This window comes from Hemicordylus capensis, chromosome 3 (genome assembly GCF_027244095.1).
Source record: "Hemicordylus capensis ecotype Gifberg chromosome 3, rHemCap1.1.pri, whole genome shotgun sequence".
NCBI lineage: Eukaryota > Metazoa > Chordata > Lepidosauria > Squamata > Cordylidae > Hemicordylus > Hemicordylus capensis.
This window is the reverse complement of record NC_069659.1, coordinates 276,339,921-276,353,913: the sequence shown is the minus strand read 5'-3', so window position 1 is coordinate 276,353,913 and position 13,993 is coordinate 276,339,921. Positions and strand designations below refer to the sequence as shown.

The 13,993-nt window shown below is 45.2% G+C and overlaps 1 protein-coding gene across 1 annotated transcript; it reads left to right on the top strand.

Moving 5' to 3' along the window:
* The first annotated feature begins 399 nt into the window (after positions 1 to 399).
* On the top strand, positions 400 to 5,729 carry ADRA2A (adrenoceptor alpha 2A). The gene has a single exon (XM_053312961.1). It carries the CDS (start codon positions 1,419 to 1,421, stop codon positions 2,763 to 2,765), a length of 1,347 nt encoding a protein of 448 aa, XP_053168936.1. The 5' UTR covers positions 400 to 1,418; the 3' UTR covers positions 2,766 to 5,729.
* The last annotated feature ends 8,264 nt before the right edge of the window (positions 5,730 to 13,993 follow it).

The following is a 13,993-nucleotide window of genomic DNA, read 5'->3' as shown; positions in this document are numbered from 1 at the left end:
AGCGCCTCTCGCCGCTGGGAGCAAGAGTTGCTCGCCGAGTTGCGCGGCAGAGGCGGGCGAGCGCGCAGGGGGCTGTCCTCACGTGGACTGGAGCCACGGTGGGCAAGGGGCTTGAATTTTACCCTGTGCTGTGGTCCCACCCGATTCTCTCGAGCAACTATTTGCCACGCGCAAAAAGTGCCCATTGGCCCCAGTGGGAATCAGTCTCAGGACTAACATGTTCCGTCGGGGTTCAATGAGTCCTGGAGAATAGCAGCCGCTGAGAGAGCACTATTATATGCGTAGCGGGAAAGTGTGGCGGCGTACGGTGCGTAGAGAAAATCTGTACGCCCGGCAGAGGTGCATGTGAGAGACCTTGGGGTGTGCGACTTGCAAGTGTGCGCAACCCAGAGCTTTGGGAAGTTGGGATCTCTGCGCGTGCTGTCTGGAAGCAGCCAGGCAGGTGGACGCCACGGGAGCGCGTCACTGGCGGGCGGGCGGGGGGCGGCAGCAGCGGCTGTGTGTGCGATCCGTGGGCAGGGCAGGCAGAGCCGGAGCGCCTCTCGCCGCTGGGAGCAAGAGTTGCTCGCCGAGTTGCGCGGCAGAGGCGGGCGAGCGCGCAGGGGGCTGTCCTCACGTGGTGTCGACGCTACTGCTCGGCGCTGCCGGACCGATCCTGGGCTATAAAGCGAACCGAGAGCCTGGAAGGCAGTGCTCGAGCGGGCGGCAGTGGCTGTGGACTGCGCCGGTTCCTCGCCGAGAAGCCGCTGCCCGGACCCTCCACCCAGAGGGAGCCGCGCCTACCTTTCCCCAAACGCCCCACGTGCGCCCCCCCGGCAGGACGAACAACGGAGGGCGCCTCTTCCAGTCCGCGATCTGCTTTGCTGGGAGGGGACGCGCGGCCAGCCTCGCCTCGCCTCGCCTCGCCTCTGGGAAAAGTCCAGCTTCTGCCCTGCCCTGCCCTTCGCCCCCGGCCCTTCTCTAGGCGAAGGTAAGAGGAACTTTTGTCTCTCATCCCCGCCTTGAATGACTTCTTAAGGAGCCCCTCCTCCCCTTCCCGTCTGGACCTATCTGGAGAGATAAGAAGGAAGGGGTCTGCTTCGTCCCACCGATCTGCCTGGAGGTGATCAGACTGGGCAGGGAAAGGCATTGAAGACCCGCTCTTTGCTGGCCGAAGAAAACTGAATCGGAGCCGATTCTCTACCGCTCCCCTTATTGCTGCTGCTGCTCTTGCTCTCGTCACTGTAGTAAACAAGAACTATGAGAACTGAAGGCGGCTGTTGCCACTGCTGATCGGATTAAGGCATCTCTCGACACACACACACACACAAGACGGACCAGACGTATAAGTCCACCAGGCACAGAGCTCCTGAGAGCCATCCTCCGAGCAGGGTCTATCTTGGGGTCACATACACCAATTGACAGCAGAACTGGGGTTGATGATTAACCCGGAAGGCCCATTCACGGAGAGGGGGGAACTCTTCTTTTCTCAGGCACACCCACACCCTCAGCCCTTGGAGGAAGGCAGCTACCCGTTGCACATGGATGGCAATGGGAGTCGGAATGGAAGTGATTCTGGGCATAGAGAGGGCCTCCCCTATCCCTTACACACCACCTTGGCCCTCATCTCTCTGGCCACGCTGCTCATGCTCTTCACCATCTTTGGCAACGTCTTGGTCATAATTGCCGTCTTCACCAGCCGAGCACTCAAGGCTCCTCAGAACCTCTTTCTCGTCTCCTTAGCCTCGGCGGACATCCTGGTGGCCACACTGGTCATCCCTTTCTCTCTGGCCAATGAGGTGATGGGCCACTGGTACTTTGGCCGAGTGTGGTGTGAGATCTACGTGGCCTTGGATGTGCTGTTCTGCACCTCTTCCATTGTACATCTCTGTGCCATCAGCCTAGACCGCTACTGGTCAATCACTCAGGCCATTGAGTACAACCTCAAGCGCACGCCGCGTCGCATCAAGAGCATCATTGTCCTTGTCTGGGTCATCTCGGCTGTCATCTCTTTCCCACCACTCATCTCCATTGTGAAGCATGGTGAACCTGAGAGTGATCAAGAAGCCCCCACCTGCAGTATCAACAATGAGACATGGTACATCATCTCCTCCAGCATTGGCTCGTTTTTCGCTCCCTGCCTGATCATGATCCTGGTCTATGTCCGAATCTATCAGATTGCAAAGAGGAGGACTCGTGTCCCTCCTGGCAAAAGAGCAGAAACTACAGAGAAAAAACAAAATGGGCTGACAGACAAGGAGGATGTCCCTGCAATGACCAAACTTAATGGAGAGAAGGCAGCAGGGGCAGGAGGGAGCCAGGAAAGGGAAGAAGTCAATGGCATAGACCTGGAGGACACCTCCTCCTCAGAACACAATGAGAACCACCAGTCCAAAAAGCAGGAGAAGCAACAAAGGGGCAAAGGGAAAACCAAACTAAGCCAGATTAAGCCTGGGGACACTTTGCCTAGTAGTAGAGTAGAGGAGGAGAGGAATACCAAAGCTTCCCGGTGGCGGGGCAGGCAGAACCGAGAGAAACGCTTCACCTTTGTGCTTGCAGTAGTGATTGGGGTTTTTGTGGTCTGCTGGTTTCCTTTCTTCTTCACCTACACATTGACTGCTGTTTGCAAAAGCTGCTGGGTGCCTGATACCCTCTTCAAGTTCTTCTTCTGGTTTGGTTATTGCAACAGTTCCCTTAACCCTGTCATCTACACCATCTTCAACCATGACTTTAGGAGGGCCTTTAAAAAAATTCTCTGCAGAATAGAGAGGAAAAGGATTGTGTGAGGAATGGACCCAAGTTTATTGGGAAAGTAGATTTTCTTAGAGAGGCTCAGGCTCAGCTCTGGCTGGAACTGAACGCAAGTGGTGTCTCTAGCTGATTTCTGAGCTATGACTCTTCAAAGACTTCATCTGAAAGAAAACTATTAAAACACTAGTGCACAGCCTTGGGCCAAGTGGATATGTGCCTGCCTAGTGATGGGTGTAAAGACCTGTCTGTAACTCTTGTTTCTATACAGTCCTTAGCTTGCCTCTTTACCAACTGAAATGAACCAGCTGGGGTGGGACAGGGAAGCAACAAAGACAAAAGTAAGTCATATTTCAGAAGCACTTTCTATTTTTCATTTGGACAATATGTAATTAACTCTGAAGAACTTGTAAAAACAACAGTGTTGCATCTTTGAGATCCGTACATCTGATGACTTTTTTGTAGGAGAAATTCGCTTTGAAACTGCTTTACATAGTTTTTGGGAACTTGACAAAGTGAGTGGACTATTGGAGCCATCTAATCAATCCTAAAATATTAAAGAATCGGGATTTCCAATGTGGTGTTGGATTGGGGGGCGTTAAAAACTGGTAACATAAACTTAACAGCCAGTGTTTTTTGTATTCCTTATGTGTAACTACTTGTTTGTATTACATTTTTGTGTTGTATCTCTGCAGTATTGTTAAAAAGCTGTATCTCCTCTTAACATCAGCTGAAGGAACATATGTTAAAAGTTTCTAGACAGCACGGATGCTGCAAAAATGATGAGCTTCTTTTAACTTGGGATGCTCAAGAGCAATTAGGTTCTTCAAGGGTTAAGATGAAGTATTCCTCCTTTATATCACTGCACTGATGTATGTTCAATGCTAACTTATTTCCCCTACCTGTGGCTATAAATAGATAACATGATAAATGCTACCCTTTGTTTCACTTTCCAGTGTTATCTGATTTGCATTGATTTGTTTTTTAACATGTTCATCTGTGCTAGGTGTCCAGCCCAAGAAAATTCCTTTCATGCACAAGGACACTTGTAATTTTGAGTCCTTACAGAAATGCCAAATTTTCATTCTTCCAGTTTCAGGTTTGGTGTATTAAAATCATTTTTCTTATTTCCCCTAGAGTGGATATTATATGTACTCATAAGAGAGAGAGAGAGAGAGGATGGTGTAATTAGACTGTTTGTATTATACAAAAATGCATTCAGATACAGGAAAGAGTTAATACATTTGTTAACTATCTTCCTGCTTTTTCCCCCAGAAGTATCTACTGCAAATAACTTAACATCCATGCCATAAGACAAACATCCTGAAGATAATTTTTAAAAGGTGGGTGGTGGGAACCCTTGACATGTTTTAAACGTTGTAACAGTATACTCCCTGCTTTTGCTTTTCTTACCATCCATCCTGATGAAGAGTACTTAAGATTTTGTGGTGTTTTTGGTTGGTCCCTATGAAGGTATAACTAGAATGTGACTTTTGGATTTTTCTTATGGACCAACATGGTTACCTACAATTTTTCAGATGGAAAACACTGCATTTAGCCATCCTGGAGAAGGATTTTGAAACTGGAGGAAAACATCGTCTATCACCTGAAGAGAGGATGCTTTTTTTTTTTTTTAAATGGAATGCCTCCCAACCTCTAGGTAATACTACCATTTGGTTCTGTTGACTTTCTGCTAGTGAAAACACCAACATTAATCTCCAGAGGTTTTTTTTTTAAATATTAAAAAATCTACCACATTTCTTTTATTTCTGTTTTCTGCCATATAAGGAGGTGTGTGCTTTGATTTGCGCTGGAGATGGAACAGAGTAAATGGTTAGATTTTTATATTTTCTACAAATGGGTATGGTCATTATTCCAGAAACTCAGGGTGCAGCCTGAGATCATGTCTAGCACCTAGTGAAGTTGATGACTATAAGTCTGCATAACTCAAGCTGACTCTATCTTAAGACTTCTATAAAATGCAGACACTTTAGGGCCATGTTTCCAGGCCTAGCTCCTCCCCGCTTTTCTTTTTCTTGACACCAAGCCTGATGAAGGGTTCTCAAGAATGTGAAACCTAGCTGCTCCAAATTTGTGTTTTGGTTGGTCCTAATAAAGGTATTATTAAAAAGTGGCATTTCCCCCCTGCCCCTTCATGGACCAACAGGGCTACCTACCATTTACATTAAAAATGATAACTGGCCGCCTAAGTTTGTGACCAGTTACACATGTCCATAGTTTATTATTACCTCCACAACTGTAAGGTTGACTGGCTGCTTTCCCCCTTTCTTAAGGGATGCTCATTTAAATGAATTGATCCTTTCCCTAAAAATATCGCCCTTCTGTAGAAAACAGTGATGTCCCTTATTTCAAATACTACAACTCCACCGAACTATGTAAGAGAGCAGACATATGCTCTCAGCAGTACCTTCTAGATCTGAAATTTTAATGTGGCAGCCCTGCTTAGTCTAACACAACAGAGCTGTCAAATGTGACACTAATGGAGGAGGGCGAGGGGGATTGCTTTTTGAACAACAGAAGTGTCACTTGTGTACAACTTTGAAACTGTTTTGTAGTTGGGGAACCTGATACAAATGTTTACAAAGAACTTTTTAACACAGATTTTTTCAGATTTCTTCTTCCTTTTTTCTTTTTAAAGGACAAACTTCTGGCCATTTCCCAGTGGGGAGGAAATCCTTTTGTAAGAACTGTATATCAGCATACAGATCTGTATTGTTTCTTAAGTGTGCACCAGCACGTAAGTGCGCACATTGAGGTGAACCAACTGCTGCAGCAGCACACAGTGCCATAAAATGTGACGCTGTGTTACCATTGTAATCACATTGCAATGGTTTCATAGTGATGCTGTGACAAGTGTTTAGAATCAGGGGTCTGGAGCAGTATTTTACCATTTCCCTTCTATTCGTTTATAGAATGCGATAACACTTTTGTTTCCTTTTTGATGATAAGATGTAATTATAAATAAAGGTCCACAATCAAAAGCTATGGATTTTATTCCCTGCCCCCTCCCCACAGCCATTGCACCCAAAACTGAAATGTTTGGTTCTTGATACACACTGTTTATCAAAGGTGGAGGCGGGGGAATAGATGTTGAGAACTTGAGACAGACAGTCCAATGCATCACATGCTTTAGAACAAGCAGAAACAAAACTCCATGTGGGGATGAGGGACAAAACAGGAGCACAACATCTCAGCTTTGGATTTTATTGGATTGTTCCAGGGCAGGATTGTCAGTTTTGGATTGGAGTCCTAAGCCCATCACCAGGCATTCTGTAGCCATGCACAATGCACTCTGTTACAATACCAGTGGCAAGCCAAGCCCTGTATCTAGAGACAGATCCTCCTCATGGCTGGGAAAGGGAGGGTCCAGTCATGCCTCCCCAGGATCTCCACTCATAGGGAGAATCTCTGCAGACAAGTAGTGGTGGGTGGGATACATAGTGCATCAGCACAGGGGCCAGAGCTTGCAATGGGCATTGTCCTTGGCTGCAGAATGCCTGAATAGGAAAGGCTGTGGTCTCCTAACAATTTCTGGTGGTTCAACTGCCTACTCTGAATTCAGCGAGTAATCTTGTCGCTGCAGCAAAGTCCAGCGAAAGTTAAATGTGCTTAAGCTTCATTTAGTTGGTATGTTTAAACCCTATTAACATATTATGTTCAATGCATGTATAACTAATGTACAATCATATAGATCTGTAAAAATGTTCACATGTTCTGTTCAACTCACATACAGTACTACACATCTTCCTATCTGGACCCTGCATTTGAGGGTAACCTCAAACCTAGGTTCACTTTTAAAATGAGTGCATGTGGCAGTATACAGGTGAAACTCGGAAAATTAGAATATCGTGCAAAAGTCCATTAATTTCAGTAATGCAAATTAAAAGGTGAAACTGATATATGAGACAGACGCATTACATGCAAAGCGAGATAAGTCAAGCCTTAATTTGTTATAATTGTGATGATCATGGCGTACAGCTCATGAAAACCCCAAATCCACAATCTCAGAAAATTAGAATATTACATGGAACCAAGAAGACAAGGATTGAAGAATAGAACAATATCGGACCTCTGAAAAGTATAAGCATGCATATGTATTCAGTACTTGGTTTGGGCCCCTTTTGCAGCAATTACTGCCTCAATGCGGCGTGGCATGGATGCTATCAGCCTGTGGCACTTTAGAAGTATTATGGAAGACCAGGATGCTTCATTAGCGGCCTTCAGCAATTCTGCATTGTTTGGTCTCATGTCTCTCATCCTTCTCTTGGCAATGCCCCATAGATTCTTTATGGGGTCAGGTCAGGAGAGTTTGCTGGCCAATCAAGCACAGTACACTGTATACTTTTCAGAGGTCCGATATTGTTCTATTCTTCAATCCTTGTCTTCTTGGTTCCATGTAATATTCTAATTTTCTGAGATTGTGGATTTGGGGTTTTCATGAGCTGTACGCCATGATCATCACAATTATAACAAATTAAGGCTTGACATCTTGCTTTGCATGTAATGCATCTGTCTCATATATCAGTTTCACCTTTTAATTTGCATTACTGAAATTAATGGACTTTTGCACGATATTCTAATTTTCCGAGTTTCACCTGTACATTTCATTCTGGCTGTAAAAGTTACAGTATTTGAGCCAGTTAATTTGGCATAGAACAAGTGAGAGAAGTTAATGGGCCTAGTCATTCACAGCAAGATATGCAGCTGTGTACAGGCTCCTGCACACACATACAAAGTCATGTCTGAATAGGGTTCTGCTTCTCTCTTGATTGTGCGCACATGACCTCAAACAGAGCTGTGGTAGTCCCCATTCACAAATGGAGCTTCTCTATCCACTTTCAGTGGAGAAGGCATTTTGTGATCACATCCCTTTGCACATACAGATAGGTTGAATTAAGTAAGTGTGTGTACATACACACACACACACACACTGAAGCTGAATGTGTGTGTGTGTGTACACACACACAAACACAAAAATGCTGAAGCACTCATGGGACTCTTGTTTTGGGGTGGCAAGTTTTCTGGCAGTATAAATTACAGTATTTGAGCCAGTTAATTTTGGAGTTGCGCAAGTAAGAATTTAACAGGCCTGTGCCAGAACTCTCATTTTAGGCATATTTTTTCCACTATTTTAAAGATTGTTTTATTTTTTCTGGTGTGTGGGTGTGTGTGTGTGTGTACACACACACACACACACAGACACACACACACATTACCAGTACAGTCACTCTATACATGCCATGTCATTTGTGCTTTGAGAACAAAATGTAATCAGAAATGGCCATAACGGATTTTTAAAAATTAAAAAAGTTTGTACTACCTAAATCTCGGCAATCTGTATTTCCATCACCTTACAGGTTTAAGGACTTGCAACAACTGGCAAATTGACCTTTTAAGAAGAACAGAGTCTGCAAGAGTCTCTTCTCTTTTGCATAAGTCATTGTTGTGCTTCAGGGTGGACAGAACAATGGCCTGGTTCATGACATGCTGACAAACAAGCCTTTGATACATATTTGCTCTCGTCTTTCATGGCACAACAAACCCAGTTGTGCACCTCTTCAGGAACAAAGATTAGAGCTTACTGCAAATCATTTACACTTCACATATTTACATTGGTTGTGTCTTTTTCTTCCTTTCTTTGTTCAAGTGAAATATTGTTCCAAAGTAGTGTTTACAAACTGCTGACAGACTGCTGAATAATTAGGTCGCAAGTGCAAGGAGTAGGAGTAAAAACAGTGCCTGTATTCAGCCAAACACTGATTTGTGTTTGAAAAAGTCTCACTTGCATGCCACCAAGAGATAATTTATTTAATTAACCACCTCCACAATTGGGCCTGAGTTCTGTACGTCAAAGTGAATCAGGAGACATTACATGTGTTTGGAATTCGGTAGCAGAACGTAATTTTCCACACAAGACACCAAGTTCTTGTTCTCATCATTCTTAAGCTATTATTGATTGCAGTGGGAAGTTTGTCCATTATTTTTACCCACATATTCTGCCTCTCATACCAAAACCACATTGCACTCCCTTGCACATTTTCCCAGGACAAGCAGCTGTCTGAACAACACGACTGCAGTTGGTGATGACTAAGGGCCAATTCACTCATCATGCAGCAGCAGACATGGGTGTGTCACGACATGTACTCTCCAGAGGAAGCTGCAGCCAACCCCAGTTCCCTGACGAGTATATTATACTCCCTATTGGGGGTTCCCAGCCTTGGGTCTCCAGATGTTATTGGAGTACAATGCCCATATTAGTGATACAAAACAGGAATGCACAACATTGGCTCTCTTGCAGATGTTGGACTACAACTCCCATCATTCATGGCTATTGGTCACTGTGGCTGGGGATGATGGGAGTTCAGAAACAGATGGAGGGCCAAAGTTATGCTCCCCCGGTATAAAAGAACCAGCATCAGAATAGGATTAATTATAACCTGGTGCCAAAATAGTGCTACAGTTGCAAGATAATGAAAAAGCTTCTTTTGGTGGATGTACTTCTTTAGTGGTGTGCATGTTTCTACCTATGCATGTTGTAAGACAAAGGTGAATTCTGTGATGGCGTTGCCCACGGTAGGCTATAAGCAGGACTAGCTGGTAGTCTAGGAGGGTGAGTTAGAAGGCTGTCCTAAAAGTAGTCCCATTGCATTGTTTTTCCTACTTCTTCAACTCCTGGAAAGTTCAAAGTCCTTGCAGATTATTTCTTTATTGCAATCAGTGCTCTGGCAGCAATCTCTCTGTTATTACCTCTTTAGTTTAATTCTCACCTTACCCTTCCTCTTTCCCTCTGTTACATATGTTTTGATGTGATTTATTTGTGGAGTACTTGGAACAGAAATTGTTTTGGCTATTTCTGAGTTTGAGGAGTTGGGAAAAATATAGCACATAAGAGGATACTCGTCTTTCCTCTATCAACGATGACACGAAATCAAAGTGCAAGTAGATGATGAGGAGATCCTGGATCCTATTTAACCTCACTAGCCATTAACATGAAATAGAATCTCAGAGATAACATGTCCCAGAGATCTCTAGCAAACATACCTCTGAGACTTCACTCATTTGCAGACAGAGTGTTTTTGTGGCTTCTGCCCAGGAAGGTCTTTCAGGGTAATACGAGTTTAACATATATCTTACCTGCAGCATTTGCATGAGGAGTGGCTGCATATCTGATACTGGAATGTGCTTGACTCTTCCTGGGATACTTATGGTGATGATGACATTAGTATAATACTGGAAGATGAAATTGATAAGTTGTGTTCTGAACAGGCAGGAGAGGACAGGTTGACCAGGATGCTGCAGTAGTCTAGAGTGCAGAAGTGTATGCAGCAGTACTTACAATCTGTGCTTGTGTCAGCTGTTTTTCCTCCTGTGTGTTCATGACTATATGCTCAGATGCTAACTCGGAATGGTTTGGGATGCAACACTGATGGGGCAGACCAGGAAGCTCACATACTTCTCTGATCTGAAATAGAATTACTGTAACTGCCACATTTGATGTACAAGTGGTCTCTGTACTGGGAATTTGCTTGTCTTCCAGGGGTGAAGGTAGAGGAGAATATGTGAAGCAGTAGTGGCTGCTGGTTCCTGGGACTGGACGGGGTGGGGGCACTAGGCAGGGCAGATAATGGGTGAAGCCACAGGTAGTGAGAGGTAGAGCCAGTTGTGGGCAGCTACAGAGATGGAGTCAGCACTAGGCGGATGTGTAGCAGGTTCCCAGCCTTTGGCTCAGAGCAAACCCACACGAGGGGGGGGGGAATGCTGAATCATCCCCTCTGTGCTTCCTGAGGAAAGGCTTCTCCCTTTAAACTTTCCTATACTACTGATAGTTTCAAAAATGGCTGCCACCACCACTCACTTAGTGACAGAGCTTAAATCCGCCCCTCCCTGGGCTTGGGTGGAAATCCCAGGGAAACTCTCCTGCTTTTGCTACTGGAAAAGTATACAAAAACCTTCCATGTGCAAGCTTACACGTGGTGAGAAAACTAACAGCTGCCAAGCTCCTGAGACATTGTGTGTGCACCAGAGTGAGACCCTCTTCCAGCCCCCTTTCTTCTGAGGCAAAAATTCACTCAGAGATGCTTTTACAATGCAAAGGGGGGAAAGGAACAAAAAGCTTATTCAAAATACTACAAACAGCTTCTGTCTGAGGCTCTCTCAGCTATACAAAAGCAATACTCAGTGGTTACAAGAATATTTCAAAAAGCACCCCAGATGGTATTGGGGTGGCACACTTTAAAAATCATGGTTACCCGGTTGCAAAGAACATGGATGCAAGAAAATACAAAAACACCTTTAAAAGTTTCAGAGTCTTTTCCAACGCCCTAGCTGGATGGGCGCAGGCTTAGCTTAGTTGTTAACACAGGTAAACAACAATAGAACAGTTTCAGGGATATGCAAAACATATGAAAGAAGTATAAGTTTCTAATGCAAAATCTGACTAACAAACTGTTCCCTATGCTGAATCCCCTTTCCCTTGAAAACTCACCCAACACCTGATGTTACGGATGTGCATGAACTGGTTCGGAGGCCCTTTTATGGGCCTCTGAACAGGTCCGAACCCTGGCCGGCTCAAAGGTTCGACGGTGGGGGTGGGGGATGGCTTTAAGGGTGGGGTAGGATGTACTCCGCCCCCTCTATGTTTCCCCTGCTGGCACGTGATTTCCTAAAAGCCCATTGGGGCGGCAGCGTACCTCCCTGCTGCCCCGATCCAACATTTACTGGATGTAACCGGACGTAGTAGCTGCAACTGCATGCACTGCACGCGTGCATGTCATGATCGTCGGGTGTGTGTATGCGTGCAGTGTGTGCAGTTGCCGCTACTACTTCCGGTTACATCTGGTAAACGTCGGAACGGGGCAGCAGGGAGGTATGCTGCCGCCCAGATGGGTGTTTAGAGAATCACGCGCCGGTGGGGGAAATGCAGCGGGGAGTGGATGTGCATTCTCCCCACCCTTAAAGCCACCCTCCCACCCCACAGTTGAACCAGCCCCCACAGGTTCCATGCACATCCCTACCTGATGAGAATCAAGCTTCTTGCAATCCTGTCTCTCAAGGATCTGCAGAGGTCCTTCCATTAGAGAAATCTCCAGACTAGTTTTTTTGACCACGAGGGAGCAAAACTCCATTGCTCCTCACTAAGCCTTCTGCCTGTGCCTCTCTCAATCCCAGCCTAGCTTCTGCTCCTCCTCATGGCTCTTTAAGTCCCCCCCACCTGCTGTGCTCATTGGCTGATCCCTGGAGTTCAGCCTGTTAGTCAGGACAGGGTAAACTTCCAATTAGCTCTTTATGGGAGGGGTGTCTGATTACTACAGGGTGCCTTAGCAATAACTGGCAAAGGGAAAATTTGTAGCTAACGAGTGAGATCAACACACACACACACACACACACACACACCTCAATTGGTCATTGGCAGAGATACAGAGAAATATGGAAAACACCAGTTGCTTTATAATGCTTAATAGGACTATAGTATTGTACAGATTTGTATCTAACATGGCAGGATCAAAATACAAACATACGTGCGCGCGTGCGTGCGCGCACACACACACACACACAGAGAATGGTACAAGGCACAAGTAAAGCACTGACCAGCTACAAAAGGCTGCCTCTGTGAAGAGTAAATGCATTTATAAGTCATCAGGGCAGCTTTGTCTGCCTGATTATTTTTAAAAAATGAATACTACTACTAATAAATTAAAAAGAACTCTGAGCCAGAGTGGTAGAGTGGTTAGTGTGCTAGTTTAGATTGGGAAAATCCAAGTTCAAATCCCCATTCAGTCATGAAACCCATTGGGTGGCTCTGGGAGAGTCATTTCTCTCTCAGCAGAATCTTTCTTATAGGGCTGTTGGGAGGATAAATGTAACCATGTGCACCACTCTGAGCTTCTTGGAGGAAGCACAGGCTATACATGTAAAAGTAAATAAATCTAAATAAGTCACAGGTAGAGCAGAGACCAACTACAAAAGTAGAGAACAAATGCATTCTGAAGTTATAAGGGCAGCTCTGCCTGCCTATTTATGCATACATAAATAATAGAAAAATCAAAGGTTTTTCAATGATGCTTGCTGTAGCTATGAACCATCTCCTGTAACTTAGAGGACACCATAGGAAACAAAGATGCATGGGGACACCATCTCCCTACTCCATGCCCAGATGTGCTCTTATGCCTGGACTTTGGGGGAAAAGTCCAGGGCCTCCACAGCTCCTGGGGCCCCCAAATCCTCTTTAGTTTGTCCTGGGTGGTGTGGTCACCTGGTGGAGCATCATGATGCTTAATTTGCAGGGGAGGGGGACCTCCAAAGACCTTTAGGTCCAGGCTCCAATGTTACCTAGGTGCACCTCTGTCCATGCCAGCTGAACAGATGGGTGCCACCCTCTGCAGCCTTCGGTGCCCACCACTTAGCCTGGTTGTCCATCCTAGCAAGCAACACATGTTTTTAAATAGAGATCACTTCCTTAATCCTTGCCCAATGAACCATAATCCCTGGTGGACATATTAATGTTACAGAGATTGGCCATAATCCAGAGAAAAAACTCTCTGCATAGCAAATGGATATTAAAATTTATTTTCCTTCCAACAGAATCCATTCCTTCTCTACATACACCACACCCACATAGAAAGCCACTTCTGTAATTATTTGAAAAGCATTGTAGGCTCAGAAATCCATGCATATGCCCTAAAAGAACTTTCTAGCTTCTTATGCCAGTTTCTAATCTAATTAGTCTACTCTTACAGTTTGCTGTCCCTTTCTTCCAATGTTTTATGGCATATCGTGTTGGGAACGGGCCATAATGCTTTGCATACAAATCAGATCAGAGAGCAAGGGAGAGAAAGCAGAGGTTCTATTCCTCCCCTCTAAACAAACACAAACAAAAAAGCCAGCAAGAGACCAGACTTACCAACAGCCAGCCAGCCAGCCGACCTGCTCTTTAACCAAAATGGTGATTGGAGTCTTCTGAGTAGCTAAAAGAAAGATACTTCCCTATCCCCACCCTCTGACGACTCTAGCTGCCAGAGGAGTCAATCAACCTAGCCCCTCTGCAATTGGTTTATAGGGCAGTCCTAGGACCACCCACTTTGCAAAACAAAAGTGATCTTGCTTATTGGCTTCTGCCTTATTAATATTTATATTTTAAAAGCTCTGGGGCTTTTCATTTGTTCATTGAGGTTGGTGCTACCGTTGCCCACATCACAAATCTTAAAGGCTGCAGGCAAGAGCAGCAGGGAACAACAGAGGCAGGCAA